At 41.7% G+C, this 19,082-nt stretch overlaps 1 protein-coding gene across 2 annotated transcripts; it reads left to right on the forward strand.

The window, feature by feature from the left end:
* Positions 1-868: 868 nt before the first annotated feature.
* PPOX (protoporphyrinogen oxidase) lies at positions 869-18,862 on the forward strand. Of its 2 annotated transcripts, none has more exons than XM_042441015.1 (13): positions 869-972; positions 2,571-2,729; positions 4,347-4,481; positions 5,548-5,663; positions 5,780-5,912; positions 6,847-6,991; positions 7,509-7,699; positions 9,234-9,294; positions 10,820-10,938; positions 13,064-13,177; positions 14,381-14,530; positions 15,833-15,875; positions 17,572-18,862. In XM_042441015.1, exons 2-13 carry the CDS (start codon positions 2,643-2,645, stop codon positions 17,703-17,705), a joined length of 1,428 nt encoding a protein of 475 aa, XP_042296949.1. In that variant the 5' UTR covers positions 869-972; positions 2,571-2,642; the 3' UTR covers positions 17,706-18,862. The 2 variants fall into 2 exon arrangements, with proteins under 2 accessions (XP_042296949.1, XP_042296950.1); XM_042441016.1 differs by having other exon boundaries at positions 891-966.
* The last annotated feature ends 220 nt before the right edge of the window (positions 18,863-19,082 follow it).

Below are 19,082 nucleotides of genomic sequence, written 5' to 3' on the forward strand. Positions count from 1 at the left end.
GAGTCTCCTTCTGTGGAGGTCTTTAAACAGTGGCTGGATGGCCATCTGTCAATGGGGATGCTTTGATTGAGAGTTCCTGCATGGCAGAATGGGGTTGGACTGGATGGCCCTCCTTGGGGTCTCTTCCAGTTCTATGATTCTGAGTCATGCCAGACTAATTTGATCTCTTGATAAAATTACCATCTTTGTAGATGAAGGAAATGTGGTAGACATAGCATGAGGAACTGGAGCCATGTGTCCAAAGGAGGGCAACCAAAATGGTGAAGGGTCTGGAAACCATGAAGCCCTATGAGGAACAACTTGGGTAACTAGGGATGTTTATCCTGGAGAAGAGAAGGTTAAGAGGGGATATGATAGCCCTGTTTAAATACTCAAAGGAATGTCATTAAGCAGCTTGTTTCCTGATGCTCCAGAGAATTGGATTCAGAGCCATGGATACAAACTATACTTTTATTGATGCTAGAATCGCATTGGCCTTTTTAGCTGCTGCATCACACTGTTGACTCATGTTCTACTCATGGCCTACTGGGACTCCTAGTTCCCTTTCACATGGAGCCCTGTTAAGCCAGGCATCTCCTCCTTTGATCAAATGGTCAAAGAGATCTTCTCAAAGCACTTTGGAAAGACTCAGAGAAAGAAAGAGTCACTCTGAGGTGAAGCCGTTATTTTTCAAAAGCCTGTTGGGCGGGGCTAAGCCCCGCCCACTACCCATCGCCTGTCTTGCCTGAGGGAGGCGTGGCCTAATGCCCGCTAAGCCCTTCCCTCTCCGCCTCGACTTTTGGTTGGAGGCATCTCGTCCAGCCCATGAGCCCTACGTCATCCTCTAAGGTAGCCAATGGCAGAAGAAGTGGGCGGAGTCAAAATGTCTGCGATGATGAGGCGTGAGGGCGGCAGGTGCAGAAGGGGAGGCGGCGCAGGCCAAGAGGGAAGGCGTTGGAATGAAACTCTGGAGGGTATCCGCTTCAGGTGAAGGTGTGCTCGCGCGCATGCGCCTTCTCTCGCTAGACCACTGCAATAAGAGGGAAGAGATAGAGGAGGACGAAACCAAATAGCGGGGGGGAGGTTTCTATTAGGACCGTACCACATTGCACTCTTACAGTGCAGTTGTTCTACTGGAACTGCTATGGCTGCCTCCTTTGGAATCATGGGAATTGTAGTTTAGGGAGGGGCGTGTTGTTGTTGTTGTTTCTGACTTCTGGCCACCCAGAGAGGCGAACCTGTCCCAGGGTTTTCTTGGCCAGTGTCTTGAGAAAGGGTTTGCCATGGGGCTGCCCTCTGAGGCTGAGAGAGTGTGACTTGCCCAGGTTGTTGCTCTGGGCCTTCTGGTTCTTCCCAGCCCTGTAAGGCAAACCTATCCTGGGGTTTTCTTGGCAAGATTTGTTCAGAGGTGGCTTGCCATGCCCTTCCCTTGAGGCTGAGAGAGTGTGACTCCTCCAGTGTTCTTTCCATTTCTACATTCACTGGAGTCCCTCAGCCCTAGTAGCCCCAGCGAATGTGGAGGGACCACTGTATATTACATATACTGGATTTTATCATGTCTTCAACCATATTTTGTTTGTTAAAATGCCTTGTTGGGTTGCAAAATTCTTATAGAACCCTGAGCAAGACAAATGCTTAAAATGGCATTTCACCAACAACAAATCCTGGGCTGAATCTACATTGAAATTATTCCTTTTGTGTCTCCATTGTGTTGAAATTAAGGGGAAAGACCTTCCATGTTTGCATTGTGTCCTCAAGCAGCCCATTGCTTAACATGTTTGCCATCCTTTTCCTCTCTGAGAAACAATTGTGCCCCAAGCTCTGGGTGCAAGTCTTGTCTGCTCCTGGGAAAACAGAATTTTAGAAGGATCCATCCTCTTCCCCCATTTACAGCAAGATTAGGCTGCCAAATGGACACATTTCTTCAATGGGAACATCCAGTGTGATGTTATTCAGTGGGCTTCTTAGTCATGCTTAGAGATATGAAGGCTTAGGCTCAAACTGGAGGACACTTTGGACTTTCTCCTGGACAGAAGGTTGAAATGTGGGACATGACCTGGAAAAGGAGGACATCTGGTCACTCTGCTTCCAACTTACCATTCTATGGAGTGGTCCCTCCACATTCACTGGGGTTAGGGGCACAGGACCCCTGTGAAAGTGGGGAAAAACACACACATAAACACTATTCTTTTTACCTAAGGGAATACCTTTCTAGGAAACTCTAGGTCCTCCAGTGCGACTGTATGGTCAACATCTGCCCAAAGTTGACCATAGAATCATTCTGGAGGACCTACAGATGCCCAGAGAAGTGTTTTCTATAATTGTCTCTAAATCCTTTCTCAGGAGGACTTAGGGATTCCTAGAGAGAACATATTGACCTAATCCACAAATAATCTAAACCGCAAAAGTAAAAACTGCAAATGCGGAGGGCTGACTGTATTATCCAGGGAATCAGAATTAAGGAGAGAATCTGCCATCTGCTGCACCACACTGTTGCATCATAGGGAGAGATCTACCATCTAAACCAGATGTGAGATTTGCAGAAGGTGTTTACACATCATCATCATTATTGTTTTATGTTTGGTTTTTAGGGATACAGAACAGGTGGGTGACCAGTTTCCGAGTTCCTGTGTAGCTTCTCCCTTCCGTGCCCAAGATTTCTCATGCAACGGACCGTGGCTGTCCTTGGCGGTGGGGTGAGTGGTCTTGCTGCCTGCTACTACATCTCCAGAAACCCCCAGGCACCCAAGGTGAGTGTTTCCCCATCCGTGGATCACACTTGCTACAGAGTGTAAAAATGGAGCAAAGCCATGACTGCTATGGCCAGTTCAATATGACTGGTTCTGTGTGATTGTACAATTGCAACATGTCACAAAATCATAACAGCAGTGGGTTAGAAGCAGCATGGATTTCATAGAACCATAGAGTTGGAAGAGACCACAAGGGCCATCCAGTCTAACCCCATCCTGCCATGCAGGAACTCACAATCAAAGCACTCCTGACAGATGGCCATCTAGCCTCTGTTTAAAAACCTCCAGAGAAGGAGACTTCAGTACACTTCGAGGGAGTGCAATCCACTGTCAGACAGCTCTTACTGTCAGGTGGTTCCTCCTAATGTTGAGGTGGAATCTCTTTTCCTCTAGTTTGAATCCATTGCTCCGAATCCTATTCTCTGGAGCAGCAGAAAACAAGCTAGCTCCCTCCTCAATATGACATCCCTTTAAACAAGGCTATCATATCACATCTTAACCGTCTCTTCTCCAGGCTAAACATCCCCAGCTCCTTAAGTCTCTTCTCATAGGGCATGGTTTCTAGACCCATCACCATTTCAAAACAGAGCAATATGAAGGGTCCAGCTCAAGCTGACTTTTTGCTTCTGAGAGCTAGGTATTCTTGAATATCTTCTCTGGTTAATTATTTGAAGTTTTTAGTTTCCGTTGTTGTTGTTAGTTTGTTTCTTTTCCCCCCAATTGGAATACAAAAGAAAGGAGAAGAAGAGAAAAGGGGAGTTAAAGGGTTAAAGGGGGGAATGGCAAAATACTTAGCATATGATTGTGGGCTGAGAAAATACATGAATGAGAGATGGCTGGAAGTCCCCCCCCCCCTTAACAAAAACACTTGGACTTGGATGTTTAATAAATTTTAAAAAGTAAATTCAATTTCTAATTACAGAAAATGTACTTTAATGTATCAAGAAAGACACTTCTATGCCTAGCCAAATTATATACAGTTGCCCCTCCTTTTTCACGGGGGATCTGTTCTGGACCCCCTTGCGAAACAGAGTTTCGCCTATCTTCGAGCCCCATTGGCTTGAACATAGGCACGGGTGTGCAAGGGCGCGCACCCCATTCATTCTCTCTCTGTTCGTCCCTCGCACATAAGCGAGGGACGCACATCCGAAGACTGTGAGAATGTAGGGAGGATTGTATAACACATTGTATGTTAAATAACTAAGTGACATTCAGTCTGCAAAGAGAGCTAGTACTGCATTTTTTCAATTTTCTGAAACCTATTTTTTTCTTCAGGGAAATACAACACACTCTGTTTGTCCCATACTTCAAAATTTCTGGCATGGGGATAATATTACTATGGTGCCCCTGCTCACTGACCATTTTAGTCCAAGGAGAGGGCTTTTTTACAATAGACGTTAACCTAGGAGTCAACTAAATATTGCAAACCTTTGGCTTCAGGGGGTTACTTTTATCTTTCTATTGATGATGGTCCCATTTTGATCTTATGACCAACACAACTTGCCACCATTTAACTTGAGATAGAGGGAATTAAATAAATAATTATGCTGAAAGTCAACTGGCAAAAAGATCTGTCTAGATCCTGTTGGATCACATTCACTCCTCTTCACCTTTCAGGTCATCCTTCTGGAAAGCAGCAGCCACTTGGGAGGCTGGATCAGTTCCACACGTATGCAAGATGGAGCTGTGTTTGAACATGGCCCTAGAGGGATCCGGCCTACTGGCGCTGTGGGAAAGAACACCCTTCTTATGGTATGTTAGGGATATGGAAGATCAGGCAAGAAATGGAGAGACAGGTCCAAAACACACTGGAGAAAGAATCTAGTTTGAAACCACTTTAACTGCCCTGGCTCAGTGTTAGGAAATCCTGGGAACTGTAGTTTACTGTGGCACCAAAGCTCTCTGAAAGAGAAGGCTTAATGTCTCACAAAACTACAATTTCTAGAATTCCCTAGCATTGAGCCAGGGCAGTTAAAGCAGTCTCAAACTTGATTTTTTTCTGCAGTGTGTTTTGGACCACATTTGGTCAGAACCACCCAGCTGTGATAACTGAGGCTCCATACAGATTGCCAAAATAAAGCTGCTTCAGGTCACTTTGGAGGTATGCTGTTTAAATTATGCATGTGTCTAAGAGTCCGGAAGCTGTGCCAAAGCTGCGCTCCAGTTCTTCATTTAAACAGCAAACCCCCAAAGTGACCCGAAGCAGCTTTATTTTGGCCTGTCTGTATGGGGCCTGAGTTAGATCATGGCAAAATGTGATTTGATTTGCTCTGACTTTGTGACTTACGCTTTTGCAACAAAAAAGATCCTCACTTCTGTAGCACTTCAGTAAAAGGCATTTTGAAATAGTGTTCTACTAATTGCGACTTGCTTTCATTCTTGCTTTTTCTGCTCCAACTGTAACTTTAACTGGGTTGCTGTGGGTGCTTAGTTCTAGGCCTGACAATCCACTATCCACTGTTTCTTCTTTTCACTTTTGTTTTATTCTGCTTTTTAAATTATTCTTCATGTAGTTCTAAAATTCTGTAGGTTTCATCATTTCTGCATTGCTAGCAGGGATAAAGAAGGGTGACACAAACTAACATTATTGTTACTATAATAAATGGTAGAATTCAAAGATATAGCTGTGTTAGTCTATAGAATCAGTATGTAGAGATTTTTAAAATACCTTTGAGACTAACTGAAATAACTTCTTTATTTCAGTTAGTCTCAAAGGTGCTACAAAATCTTTCAACATACTGTAATAAATGGTTGATGTAAGTTAAAGACTACAGTCTGCAATTTGGTGAAACATTCTGGGATTGCAATTTATCCCCAGGTCTCTGAACTTGGACTTGAAGCGGAGGTTCTTCCTGTCCCTGGCAGCCACCCAGCGTCCAAAAACCGCTACCTCTATGTTCAAGGGGACTTGCATAAACTCCCGTCAAGTATTGGGTATGTTACTTTCCTTGAAACCCTGGAGATGACTTTGGAATGTGAGGAAACTCTTCTTTGTACTCTTAACACTGATAATATCTTTTGTTTTCTTTTTGGGGTGGGTGGGTGTCCAGTGCCGTTTTCCGGACTGTGCCTCCTTTCACCCGTCCTCTGGTCTGGAGTGGTCTGAAAGAGCTAGTAGCTTCTCGTGGCTCTGAACCAGATGAGACCATCCATGCTTTCGTGAGGCGTCGCTTTGGCCAGGAGGTACTTACGTACTACTTCCTAACTGTCCTATAGATGCTTTAAAAAAGCATTGCCTCCTCCTGTCTTAAAGAGAAAATTGACCTTTGATTCAGGCCTTGTTCCTCTGCCTTTTAGTAGCTGCCTGGTACTTTGCAGAAGATCTTCATTTCTGTGTGCCAGCCTGTAGTTAAAGGCAGGGCTAGATCAGGGAATAAATCTGGTAACATTTTTTCCTTAAGCAAGAAATCGCAATAATAGGAAGAGATAATTTCAGAAACTGTTCTCTTCTGCCTCAGTTATTCTCCCCAACACTTATTCCTGTACCACTGAAGGCAGCTTAGAATGTAGCTTTTTGGGTATACAGTATTAAGATCTTCTTCACAAGAACAGAACTATTTTGTCTGATTTTCTTTCTACTGAGTGACTGCTAGTATCATAGAAGCAGGCAGGTGAGGATGAATCCCTCCTCTCCAAATACTTTAATTAATGTGAGGAAGCTAGAAGGCTGAGCAGTTTATATTTTCCTGGCATTATTTTTCCAGAAGCTGTGGAACTGGAAAAGCAAGTCAAGGGTGGGACATGGTTGTCTGCCTTTATCAGCTCCCCACATTGGCCAGAAGTGAAAGCACACTGCTCCACCCTGTTATCTCACAGAACGCCTCTCCTCCTTGGTAGCAGTCAGGACAAACCATTTCAGGGGTTAAAAACATTCATGAAAAGGCAGGGCTATGGTCCATTGTAAAAGTGAAATGCCATGTGCTCGCCCTAGCATCATGGTTGGTTAATTGGGTGCCAGAGTTAAACGAAGTTTTAGTTGTAGACTACAACTTCCAGTGTCTCCAGCTGCCATGCTAACTAGAGAAGCTGGGAGCGATAATTCAAAAAGTGACATTGCCCAACTCTCCTTGGAACTGCTATTTCATATGCTTGAGCACTGTGTTCTTGATTTCCATAGCTAGCTGACATCGTGATTGACAGTCTCTGCCGAGGTGTGTTTGCTGGAGACTGCCGGACGTTGAGTATGCGCTCCTGCTTCCCAGCGCTGTTCCAGGCTGAGCAGACGCACCGTTCTGTCATCATGGGCATGGTTCTTGGTGGAGGTGAGGCCGGAAAGGAAAACAGGAGATAATAGTGAGATCCAACTCCCATCATTTTATCAAAGTGGTCAGGTCTTGTTTGGGCTCTAACACTTAATTAAAAAAATTTGAAAGGAAAGTGGCAGTTGAGGGCCTTTCATCTGGTTCTTGGCCTAATGTCTAAAGAAGACTCATTTATGTTTCATATAGGCATGATGGAGCTGTTCCTGCTTTTTTTTCCTCCAGATTCAGCCCTTGGTATATCTAGGTAGTTTAGAAAAAATCATGTTGAAAACCTAGTAAGAATCATTGCCAGTAAAGCTCAAGGATGATTTAGTATAATATGTGAAGAGAAGATCTGAGAAAGCCTGGCAAGAGCTAGCCAATCTCTGTCAGCCAAGAGATGCAAACTAGAGACTTACCTGCTACAGAGAGAGAAAGGAATCCAATAAAGAAAAGATGTAATAGAATAATCTGCTATCAGCTGTAGAAGAAGGAGAGAGGTTATTCAGCACTTCTCTCTCAACTGTTTTCATGCTAGGAAAAAGCATCCCCTTGGATTCTGCACTGATCCGCAGGGCCCAGGAGGGGCGCTGGAGCCAGTGGTCCCTGCGTGGTGGGATGCAATCCCTCCCTGAAGCTTTGGAGGATTTCTTGAAGCAGCGCGGGGTGGAGATCCACTGTGACAGCCCTGTCAAACAGCTGGAGAGATCAGCATCTGGCTCCTGGCGGGTAAGACAGCTGCAAGCAGTGGGCCTGCTGAGTAGGAATGGTTGAATTGATAGTACTGAGGAAGGCTTTCTTGGAGTGCTGGAGTTGGGCTAGCATTGGTGAGGGCCAGGTTCAAACTGTACTCAACCATGAAGCTCACTTGGTCTAGCCTACCTCACAAAATTTTTGTGAAGCCATGTAAAATACAGTGGGGCCTTCCCTTATGTGGGGGATCCATTCCAGACCTCCCCCCCCCTGCATAAGGGAAATACCGCATATACTCGAGCTCCATTGAAAACAATGGAGCTCATGCACACAGCACGCACACCACTACCTATTCCAGTGCACAGCTTCAGTGTAAGTTGAAAGCCATTTATGGCACACCCATGTATGACATGGGTGCACTGTACATTATTATTAATAATAAAAATCTGTATTTTTGAGTTGCTCACAAAATGAATTTCCCAGGGGTCATACATTGTTTTAAAGCATTTCAATAATGGAAAAAATATTGCAATATATGATTACAGCAGCGAGAATAATATATGCCCAGAGATGGAAGGACACTGACAAAACAACAAAGAGGATTGGCTAATGAAGAGGATTGAATTTGCTGAAAATGATAAAGTGGCATTGCTGATCAAAGAAAAATCTTTGAATAGTTTTAAGAAAGATTGAGTTTTTTATTACATAATTGAAGTGACATTGGGGATATGAATCAGTTTTAGGTTTTGTAAAATAAACAGAATTGGAAATATTGTAGAGGCTAAAATATATTATATATAAGGCAGTAGAGTAATAATGGTATATACCCACCAGTTTGGGGGGAGTCAGTGTATGCTTATTTTTCTGTTTTGGCATGTTTATTATGGCTATAGCTATATTATTATATAGCTATAAAATATATTTATGATTGTGTTCATGTTTATAAAAAATGATTTAAACAGCAATTAAATAATACAAAAAAGCCAAGAAATCATTTGAAGGGAAGGTAATGTTTGCTATAAGTCTGAGTAAATGCCCTGGAACTTTGATTTGCTTCTTTTTGAAAAGCTGAGGCCAAAAAATCCCAGAAGTGAGGACACTTCAAAAAGAAGAAAAGAGGATTAATTATATGAATCTGGATCTGGGAGATGGAAATTTGTGTAAGGTTGAATGTCTTGTTTGAGAGAGCCAAGTGAACATTTAGTCTGTGCCCTCTTATAGAATTTGACTATGGCCTGTAATGCTTTAGGGTTCAGGTGGACAATGATAGGATTTAATGTTATCATATATTTCATTAATGAATTAATGCTATCATGTATAAAATATAAAATTTCTACAAATGGAAATCTAACATGTCTGGGTGAAGGCTCACTTGATTTCTATGTTTAGTAGAGAGAAGTAGTCATATGAACAGCCTGAAATGATACACAAGCTGCTCTCCCTTCTATGAGAACTGGCCATAGTTGGGCTCAGCAGACCTTCACTGTGATCCGAGAAAGAAGTTAAGACCTTAGTTTCTCTTGTGCCTGAGAGGAGCATGGCTAACACTAGTTATTCTTTTCTTTCTTAGATAATGCTGGAAGATGGCAGTGTGGAGGCAGATCATGTGATCAGTGCTTTGCCAGCCAGAGGTAAGAGGAGTCAGAAATTTCAGTTGAGTAAAGGTATAGTTACACCACCACTTCTATCAGAGGAAGACTACCAGCCTTCTACCGAGAGTTAGCTGGCATGATATGTTCACTTTTAGTTGTGGCGTCTAAGGACTACGAACCTGAATTCTTAGACCTCTGTACCAAGTTCCATACATGTATGAAGTCTCACCACAGAAAGCACATGGTCTGATTTTAGGAGTATTCAGTCTATGATCCCAAAGTCCAGAATAAAATGGAATATTACGGAAAAGGGCATGGCAGGCAGGCTAGACTCTAAAGCAGGACTTGGAGCACTCCCATATTGCAGTATTTTGTTTTTGTCCTATATGGTTATTATGAGTGAAATTAGAGATGGCCTGGTGGGGGTTGTCAAGAACTGGGGTCATATATCCATATGTGGTGGCAATGTAAATATGTACAAAAAATTGGGGGGAAAGTGATATTAGAAATATCAAAATATAAAATTATTATTTGATATTAGAAATATCAAAATATAAAATTAGATAGAAAAACAAATATAGTTTTGTTATCATAGAATCATAGAGTTGGAAGAGACCGCAAGGGCCATCCAGTCCAACCCCCTGCCATGCAGGAAATCCAAACCAAAGCATCCCTGACAGGTGGCCATCCAGCCTCCGTTTGAAGACCTGCAAGGAAGGAGACTCCACTACACTCCGAGGAAGGAGTGTGTTCCACTGTCCAACAGCCCTTACTGCCAGGAAGTTCCTCCTAATGTTGAGTTGGAATCTCTTTTCCTGGAGCTTGCATCCATTGTTCTGTCTTCTAGTCTCTGGAACAGCAGAAAACAATCTTGCTCCCTCCTCAATATGACATCCCTTCACATATTTAAACAGGGCTATCATATCACCTCTTAACCTTCTTTTCTCCAGGCTAAACATACCCAGCTCCCTCAGTCGTTCCTCATAGGGCATGGTTTCCAGACCCCCTTAATGGTGGGGAATGGGAAAAAGAGGAAAAAGATTTGGTAACAAATTTGTTTACAGCAGTGAGAAGAATCATAGCAAGATACTGGAAAACAAAAATAAATGTAGAATTGGAGGAATGATATAAAGAAGTATGGAAATTAACAATTAATGACAAATTAACATGTATATTGAAAGTGAAAAAAGGACTGTGGAAAAGAAATGACTTTGATGAAATATGGATTTTTTTATTGAAAAAACACTGAGAAAAGAAGACGGGAAATTACCTTCATGAGAGGAGCTGAAATTTTGGGTGGAATATAAGGATAGGAATGGCTCTGGGGAAGGGGGCACTGAGGTGGTATATTAAAGATATTAAGATATAATGTATTAGAATGTAAGAAAGTAAGAATTATATATATGTATGTATGTATATTTGTATGCATGTTATGTATGGTATAATTTTAAGAATATTAAATTAAAAAAAGAGATGGCCAGGTGGGAATGATTGTGCAGGCCCTAAAATATCCCTCAAGGATTCATCAGCCTCATCTGCATTTCCCTCCCATTTCTGCTTTCAGAGCTTGCTGTGTTACTTCCCACCTGGGCTGAGCCACTTGCGCGTGAGCTGCTAAGCATCCAAGCTGTTTCTGTAGCAGTAGTCAACCTGCAATATGAAAATGTGGTGCTCCCTGTTACGGTAAGAAACTGCCCTAAGGCTTTCTGCTCCAGCAGAGATGATTCTGAGTCCACAAATGAAACATTCCCCTGTTCTGCACCAAACACAAGGTAGCCAGCAATAGGCAAGAAGTAATAAAAGGTGAAGGAGAAAAAGCATGGTGTTTCTGCCAATTTCGTTGTGCTTCAAAAGGGTAGGAGGCCTGATATGTTGGGTTTCTGTCTGTTGCTCAGTTGCTAAAGGCACTAGAGCTTTGCCATGGAAAAGACGATTGCTGCTTTAATGGGATCTCTGGACTGGTTGACCCCCAGATAGACGGACAGGGGCTTGAGACAGGATTTTATCCAGCGTAGTTCCAGCCTTTTGGAATAGGCTAACATGCTGTTTTTATTTTTCAGTGCATTTTAAAAAATAAAATTTATTTGACATTCTTTAAAACAGAGTTACAAATAAAGAATCAGAATTGCTTTTCTCAGTTAAGGCCCCCTTGTTCTGTCATCTCCAAGGTTAAGGATCTGAAACTAATGTGTGCTTTTTAGTTTCAGAGGAATGGCTTTTTTAAAATATTGTTTTAATAATGCTGTATGTCACCCTGGTCCTGCATAAGCAGAAAAGTAGGATATAAATAAAATAATAAAAGATAGCATTACAAAAATGATAAAATAAAATATATACTCATTCCTCCACATTTGCAGATTTGACTTTTGCAGATTTGATTATTCATGGATGTTATTAATATGTTCTCTCTAAGAATATCTAGGTCCTCCAGTGCGACTCTGTGGTCAACTTGAACCAAAAGTCACACTGAGGGACCTAGAGATTCCTAGAGAGAACACTCCACTAAGCATTTAGAGCTCTTCTGGCGCAACTCTATGGTCAACGTTAACCAAAAGTCACACTGAAGGACCTAGAGATTCCTAGAGAGAACACTTCCACTAGGCATTTTGTTACACAATTCTGTGGTCAGTGTCTGGCAGATGTTGAGCAGAGAGTTGCCCTGGAGGACCCAAAGATTCCTAGAGTGGTGTTCTCCTAGGTAAAAACATAGTGTTTTTGTTATTTGTGTTTTTGTCACATTCACCGGGTTCCTGTGCCCCTGACCCCAGTGAATGTGGTGGGATGAGTGTAAATAAAATAAATATAATATAATATAATTATTAAAAAATTATATCTGGCTGAGAGGGGTTAATGTACGCAGCATGGAGGAGGATAGAAGAGATCTTAGTTTAGAACATTGGTGAGAAAAGAGAGGTTTAAAAGAAGCAGCTGATATCAAAAAACAAAGCTCCTGATTAAATTGTTGGGCTGCTTTCACTCTCAGGCTTACCTTGCAAACAAGGCTCATGGGAGTTGCAATCTATTATCTGGAGGGCTTCCCAATCTGTCTTTTCTACCAGGTTTTGAAAACTCGGAGAGTTACTTTTGAAACTAATTAGTCACAGTTACAGTATATAGTTGAAAGGTTTTAGAAGTAGTTATTCTCATTTCTTAAAACTAACTTTTAAAAAATTCCTTATAAGTTACTCTTTTAAAAATATCTGAATACTGACAATGGCTGGCTGACAATAAAAAACAGACTCTGCTTCTGTCCACCTTAACCTTCTCATGATAGAGCATGAAGCAGACGTATGAGCCAGCACTTCGACCTTCTCCACCATTTAGTGATGCCATACCCCTGGAATTAGAACAATAACCAAAAAGAGCTACCCAGTAAAAGGTATCCGCCATCCCTCATAATATAGCTTAGTGTCACCTTAATTATTGCAAACAAGCATTTTGCTGGTGTGTACCTTCCTGTCATAACTGACTTGTGGTGACCCAAAGGGAAACCGGTCGCAGAGGTTTTTTTGGCAAGATTTGTTCAGGAAGGGTTTGCTTTTGCCTTTCTCTGAGGCTCCAAAAGTGTGACTTGACCAAAGTCACCCAGTGGTTTTCAATGGCTGAGTAGGGATTTGAAATCTGATCAGAGTCATAGTCCAATGCTCAAACCATTATGCTGGCTCTCTCAAACTAGCTTTACCAGTAAGGAATTATTTCTTACTATTGTTTTCAAGGCATGGCTAGTTCTTCCAGAACCTTTACAGCTAAACAGGTATGAACACCACCAACTGAGTCTGTTGTGTACTTTTGATTTCCTTTGTTCTAGGGTTTCGGGCACCTGGTACCATCTTTTGAGGACAACTCTGTACTTGGCATTGTTTATGACTCAGTTGCGTTTCCTGAACAGGACGGATCCAGTGGGTCTGCTGTTCGCCTGACAGTAAGAACTGGTTTCCGGGAAGGGAAAGGGCTATATTCTTTGGTGTTCACCTAACCACCTCTTGTAGGATTTTGAAGTAAATATAAGCCCCATAGGCACATTTGGAATCTCCAAAGAGACCTAAATATTGGGAAGCAAGGTGGCCAAGCACTAAGCAAGGTGGCTGGTTAATTGCTTTGTTCTTCATCTACCTGTATGTAAAAGATGAAATCAGCTGTTAAAACATTGGTAAGCATAGGGGGGAAATATTGCTAGTGATTAGAATGGGGCAGGCAACATAATCCACTCAGGACTGAGATAAAAACCTATTTTTCATCAAAACAAAACAGAACATGGAATCTATGCAAATGGTTGAGGAAGAAGAACTTATTAAGATGGCATTCAAACACCTGAACCTTCAAAAGCTGGTAAAGATAGCAACTGTTTAGAAGACTATGGTCCAAAAACACTGCAGAAATAATCCCGTTTGAGACTGCTTTAACTGCCCTGGCTCAGTGATAGAGAACCCTGGGAATTGTAGTTTATTGTAGCACCAGAGCTCTCTAACAGAGAAGGCTAAATGTTTCACAAAACTACAGTGCTCAGAATTCGCTAGCATTGAGCCAGGGCAGTTGAAGCGATCTCAAACTAGATTATTTCTGCAGTGTATTTAGGATCTGTCAAAAAGAATTATTTAGAAGTTCAAAGCCGATCTTAACTTGAAGCTGATATAACAGCTGAACTGAAGCCTCTGGATGATAAATTAACGGCTTCATTTGAGAAAATAGGAGTTGAGGTTACAAACAAGGCATTGAATCTGAGCATAGCTCAAGAGAGAAAGATTATCGAACTGTATGAGCTGACTGTGTATACATTCCAAAAAGCACACCTTGATTTTGTGAATGTATGTATGTATGTAAGGGACACCTTTTCGCTATGCCATTGTTTGGATTTTAGTATCCACAGAAGATACCAAGCGCCCACTGTGTTTTTAACATATTTTAAAGCTGGTTTATGAAGGAGTTTATCTTAGACTGTATTCTTAGAAATACAGTCCAAATAAATAACTTTTCCAAGCTCTGGGAAAAACCCTCTTGCATGCCCCCCCCCACTGCCTGAAATGTTGAAGAGAGATTCTGCCAATTGAAGCAAACAGTACTGGACAAGTTGGACCAATTGTCCGATCTGATATACATCTACTTCATGTGTTCCTTTGCTTTACAGGTGATGCTGGGTGGCGCATGGTTCATGCCAGGTCTTGGTGACCCTGACACAGTTTCCCACACTGTGTTGCTGAAGCGTGCTGAAGCGGCTGTCAAAAAACAACTTGGGATATCTGCAGAGCCCTCTCGGGCCATTGTCAAGGTGCAGAAGGTACGTATTCTGAAGCTATAAGATAGTGATCTGTTTCTGCTTTGCAAGCTGTTTTACAATTCCTGGCCCAGACTCTCAATCTCTATTGTTGTTTTCTGCCTTCAAGTTGTTTCTGACTTATGACAGCCATAAGGTGGTTCGCAGGCTGTTCTGCGGCTGAGAGTATGTGACTCACCTGAGGTCACACAGTAGGTTTCTGTGGATGACCAGGGGTTCGAACCCTGGTCTCCAGTCATAGTCTAACGTTCAAACCATTACACCACACTAGCTGTCTCGATCCCTATCAAGTTAAAATCAAATGGATAGACCAAGAACCATAGTGGTTTGAGTGTTGGTGTAGTGCAGTGGTCCCCAAACTGTGCTCTTTAAGGATTTTGAATTTCAGCTCCCAGCATCCCAGATCATTGGCCAACATGGCTGAGGTTTCTGGGAGCTGAAGTCTGAAATCTCTTGAAGGTCATAGTTTGGGGACCACTGCTCTAGTGCTTTGGGAGACCTGGACAGCTATAGAAACCCACTGGGTCACTTTGGGCAAATCACACTCTCTTAGCTTAAGCGGAAAACAATGGCAAACCTCCTCTAAATCAGTAGTGCCAAGAAAACCCTAAGATACAATTACCATCTGTTGGAGTTGACTTGAAGGCATATAACAACAACAGAATGTGTGCTAGGATGACTGAGCATGTATGAATAGCAAAACAGAAACAAAATAAGACTAGATTGCTGTGGGGTGTCTCTCTGTCCCCAACATTTGGTCACATTTTGGTACCAAGCTAAAATTTGACTTTTTATAAAAGCCTTTGGGGCCTAATGACTAATAGTTGTAACTGCAGCTTTTAACTTTATGCCCCGTTGGATGTGCCTTTAGAATATTTACATGACTTATATTGTTCTTTGTTTTTATTGCCTTAAATTTTAAATTGGTTATTGTAAGTTGATCAGAGATCTTGAGATCTCAGGATAGAAATATAATCGATAAAATGCAGTGGGCCTGCCATATCCATGGGGATTTGGTTCCGGGACCCAGCATGGATAGTAAAAAAATTGCACATGAAATGGCAGTCATATGAATGTGGACGCTTCAGTGTGTCTGTGTTCATGTTACCACCATTTACTAATATGGGATGATTGAGCCACAGTTGGTGGAATTCTCAGATCAAAAAGGCCTACTGTAAGTAAATTAATTCAGTAAAATAGAGGAGCTCCAGATTTTGCCATTTGTCTTTTTAACTACATTTTCTAGGAACCTCCGCAGTTGGAGTAAAGACTTTGCCAATACTTTGACCCTTTATATTTTTGCAGGCTTGCATCCCACAGTATGTACTTGGCCACTGGAAACACATAGGTAGGTTTTTGCTAGTCCTCCTTTTACAATAAAGTATTTGGAAAGATGGAGAGTACTTGTAGCACAGACATAGAGCAACTGAAACAGTTGTCAATTAATCTGAATTCCGTCTATGGTCACCATTGTCAGCTCCTAGTCATCTGAGTGCCCAATTCATAATGATGGTTCAATCAGATAAGACAAGTCAACATTATACTTAAACATTCTTAAATATTGGAATCCCAGGATACTATTATGGGGTATTTATTATATATAAATATATAGATATACAATCATATATATTTCCCTTCATGGAGAATCACAATCTCAGGGAGCTTAAGCTTCATTACATTGCATTGCATGTAAAGTATCAAACATTCACTATATAGCATCATATGACTATTAAGATGTGAACCTGAATAAGAACTTTCATAGGGATTACTTTTATCTCTTTAATAAGGCTTTATTGTAGTAATCAAATGTGGGAATATGACCCTTCTAAACCATTTAATTTAATACTTTATTAACCAGAATCATCAGATTATTTTATATTTTCTATATTTCATTAAAAAGATCCAACCAAATGCCTCTAGAAGTTCCACAAACAGGGAATGGCTGCAGTCATATTTTCCCCCATTTCTGTTCCCTAGTGAGTGAAAATTACAAGGTAGATTGTCCCTGGTCATGAGGGATCTATCAAGCTATCATTTCTCCTCCTGTTAACATTCTGGTTTATTTTTATAAGGCCATCACTGAATCATAGAAGGTAGAATTGCAGAGTCATAGAGTTGGAAGAGACCCCAGGAGCCATCCAGTCCAACCCCATTCTGTCATGCAGGAACTCTCAGTCAAAGCATCCCCAACAGATGGCCACTCAGCCTCTGTTTGAAGACCTCCAAAGCAGGAGACTTCAGTACACTCCTGAGGAAGTGTGTTCCACTGTCAAACAGTTCTTATAGTCAGAAAGTTCCTACTAATGTTAAGGTGGAATGTCTTTTCGTATAGCTTATATAATAATCCATTGTTCCATTTTCTAGTCTTTGGAGCAGCAGAAAACAAGCTTGCTCCATCCGCAATGTGAGACCCCTTCAAATACTTAAACAGGGCTATCATATCACCTCTGAATTGTCTCTTTTCCAGGCTAAACATACCCAGCTTCCTAGGTCTCTCCTCGTAGAACATGGTTTCTAGATCCTTCACCATTTTTTATTACTTCCCTTGATCTAAACACTAGATCTATTGATGTAGCCTAAAATAGCATTGGCCTTTTTAGCTGCTACATCACACTGTTGACTCATGTTCAACCTGTGGTCTACTTGGACTCCTAGATCCCTTTCACACATAGTCTCCTTAAGCCAGGTGTCCCCCATTCTATATCTACGCATTTCATTACCTAAGTGCATTATCTTATATTTCTCCCTGTTGAAGTTCATTTTGTTAATTTTGGCCCAGCTTTCTAATCTATTCATGTCATTTTGAATTTTGATCCTGTCCTCTGGGGTGTTAGCTACTCCTAATTTGGTGTCATCTGCAAATTGGATCAGCATGCCTTCTATTCCTTGAGCAGTGACAGTAAATTGCAGTGGAGAAAAGTTGGACAACAGCTTCCAGAACCCCGAGGCAGCATGGCCAGTGATCTCATAAGCTGCCATAAATCATGAGTTTCAGTGTTGACCCTCAGAACTAGATTAACTGGTGTCTCTTCCTTTCTCTGTAGAGAATATAGCTACTTATCTGGTGCAGCAGAAACTACCTCTGAGCCTGATAGGAGCTTCCTATGAAGGTGTCTCGGTCAATGACTGTATCGCCAGTGCTAAGACTGCGGTGGGCAAGCTTCTTGGCCAATGTTGAGCTTGAAAGAGAGAGATCATCCTTGGATTTCTTGTGCCAAATAGTTCCTCTTCTTTGCCTGAAGGTGGCTGGAATCCTGGCTTGCTGACTTTGCAGAAAGCTGAGACAGTAAGATATTGGTTTATTTCTGAAGTGTGGTTTTTAAAAGTTGAAAAGGTACTTTTGGAGTCCCTACTAGGAGCAGAGATATCTTTGGCCCCTTTCTCTTGCTTATGGTGTAAGTTTTTGGGGAGAGAACAAAATAAATCAGGCTCCTGAATACATATTGTGGAGCTTCCTCAGCTGGCAAGAGAACCTCGCCTAGATGGGGCTTTCCTAAGAATGGCAGGCTGGGCTTGTCTTACTGGCAAAAAGACCGCATTAGGAGAGAACAGCCTCAACTTGTGGCCTCCCTCCTCCGTACCCATTGCAGCGGCATTTAAGAAGTTACCTGGTGGAGGCTATACAAGAAAGCAGAGGTTGGCTATAAGAAAAAATCCAAAATCTGTATTGTGGTGTTGCCTTTTTATTAGAGCACCAAAAAAATGTGTGCCAACTTTTGAAATCTTCATTCTTCATCAGGTGGGATATCTGAAAAAGGTGTCTGGGACGAGGGGGAAACATGATCTTACAGTCCTGTTGTTGTATTTCATGTATTTATATTGAAGGAGACACTGAAACAGGATTTGCTGTGTGTTAGGGTGCCAGACTGAAAACTGGAGAGGGCTCCTGTGGATTAAATGGCTGGGTAGAAGAGGGAATTTCAGTTGTTGTTGCTTGTCACACAATTATTATTATTATTATTATTAACCTTTATTTATAAAGCGCTGTAAATTTACACAACCAGATAACAAGCAAAACCTGCCCAAATTTCCCTTTCTACCCTTTTTAAAAAATGTACAGAAGTCTTCTCCAGTTATCAGTCCGGCCATCCTGGGATGTATCTACACTGCAGAATTAAAACAGTTTGACACTACTTTAACTGCCATGACTCTATCCTAGGAGAATACTGGGATTTCCTTTTTACTACGCCGTTATATTTATTGGGACTTGATTTTGGTATTCTGGGGTGTGTGTGTGTGTCCTGGGACCAAATCCCAGTGGATACCAAGGGCCCATTATGTACGATTCTCCATTTTTAAAATACAAAGCTCTATAATAAACTTGTAGCTTATTTAGTGGAACTTGTGTCTCTGTTTTGGCTGAAGATCTCAGGAGGGATTGCATTACTATACTCATCTGGATCAGGTGTTATATTATCTGTGAGATGCCCCTTTCTTATTAATGAAATTCATTGGTGTATTATTAGTCTATTAAAAATCCACCACAATGTGGGTTGGGTAGGTGGCATCCACTTATACTCTCATGAAGCTGTGAAGAACTTTTAATCCCTCGGCT

The sequence above is a fragment of the Sceloporus undulatus genome, chromosome 9 (assembly GCF_019175285.1).
Source record: "Sceloporus undulatus isolate JIND9_A2432 ecotype Alabama chromosome 9, SceUnd_v1.1, whole genome shotgun sequence".
NCBI lineage: Eukaryota > Metazoa > Chordata > Lepidosauria > Squamata > Phrynosomatidae > Sceloporus > Sceloporus undulatus.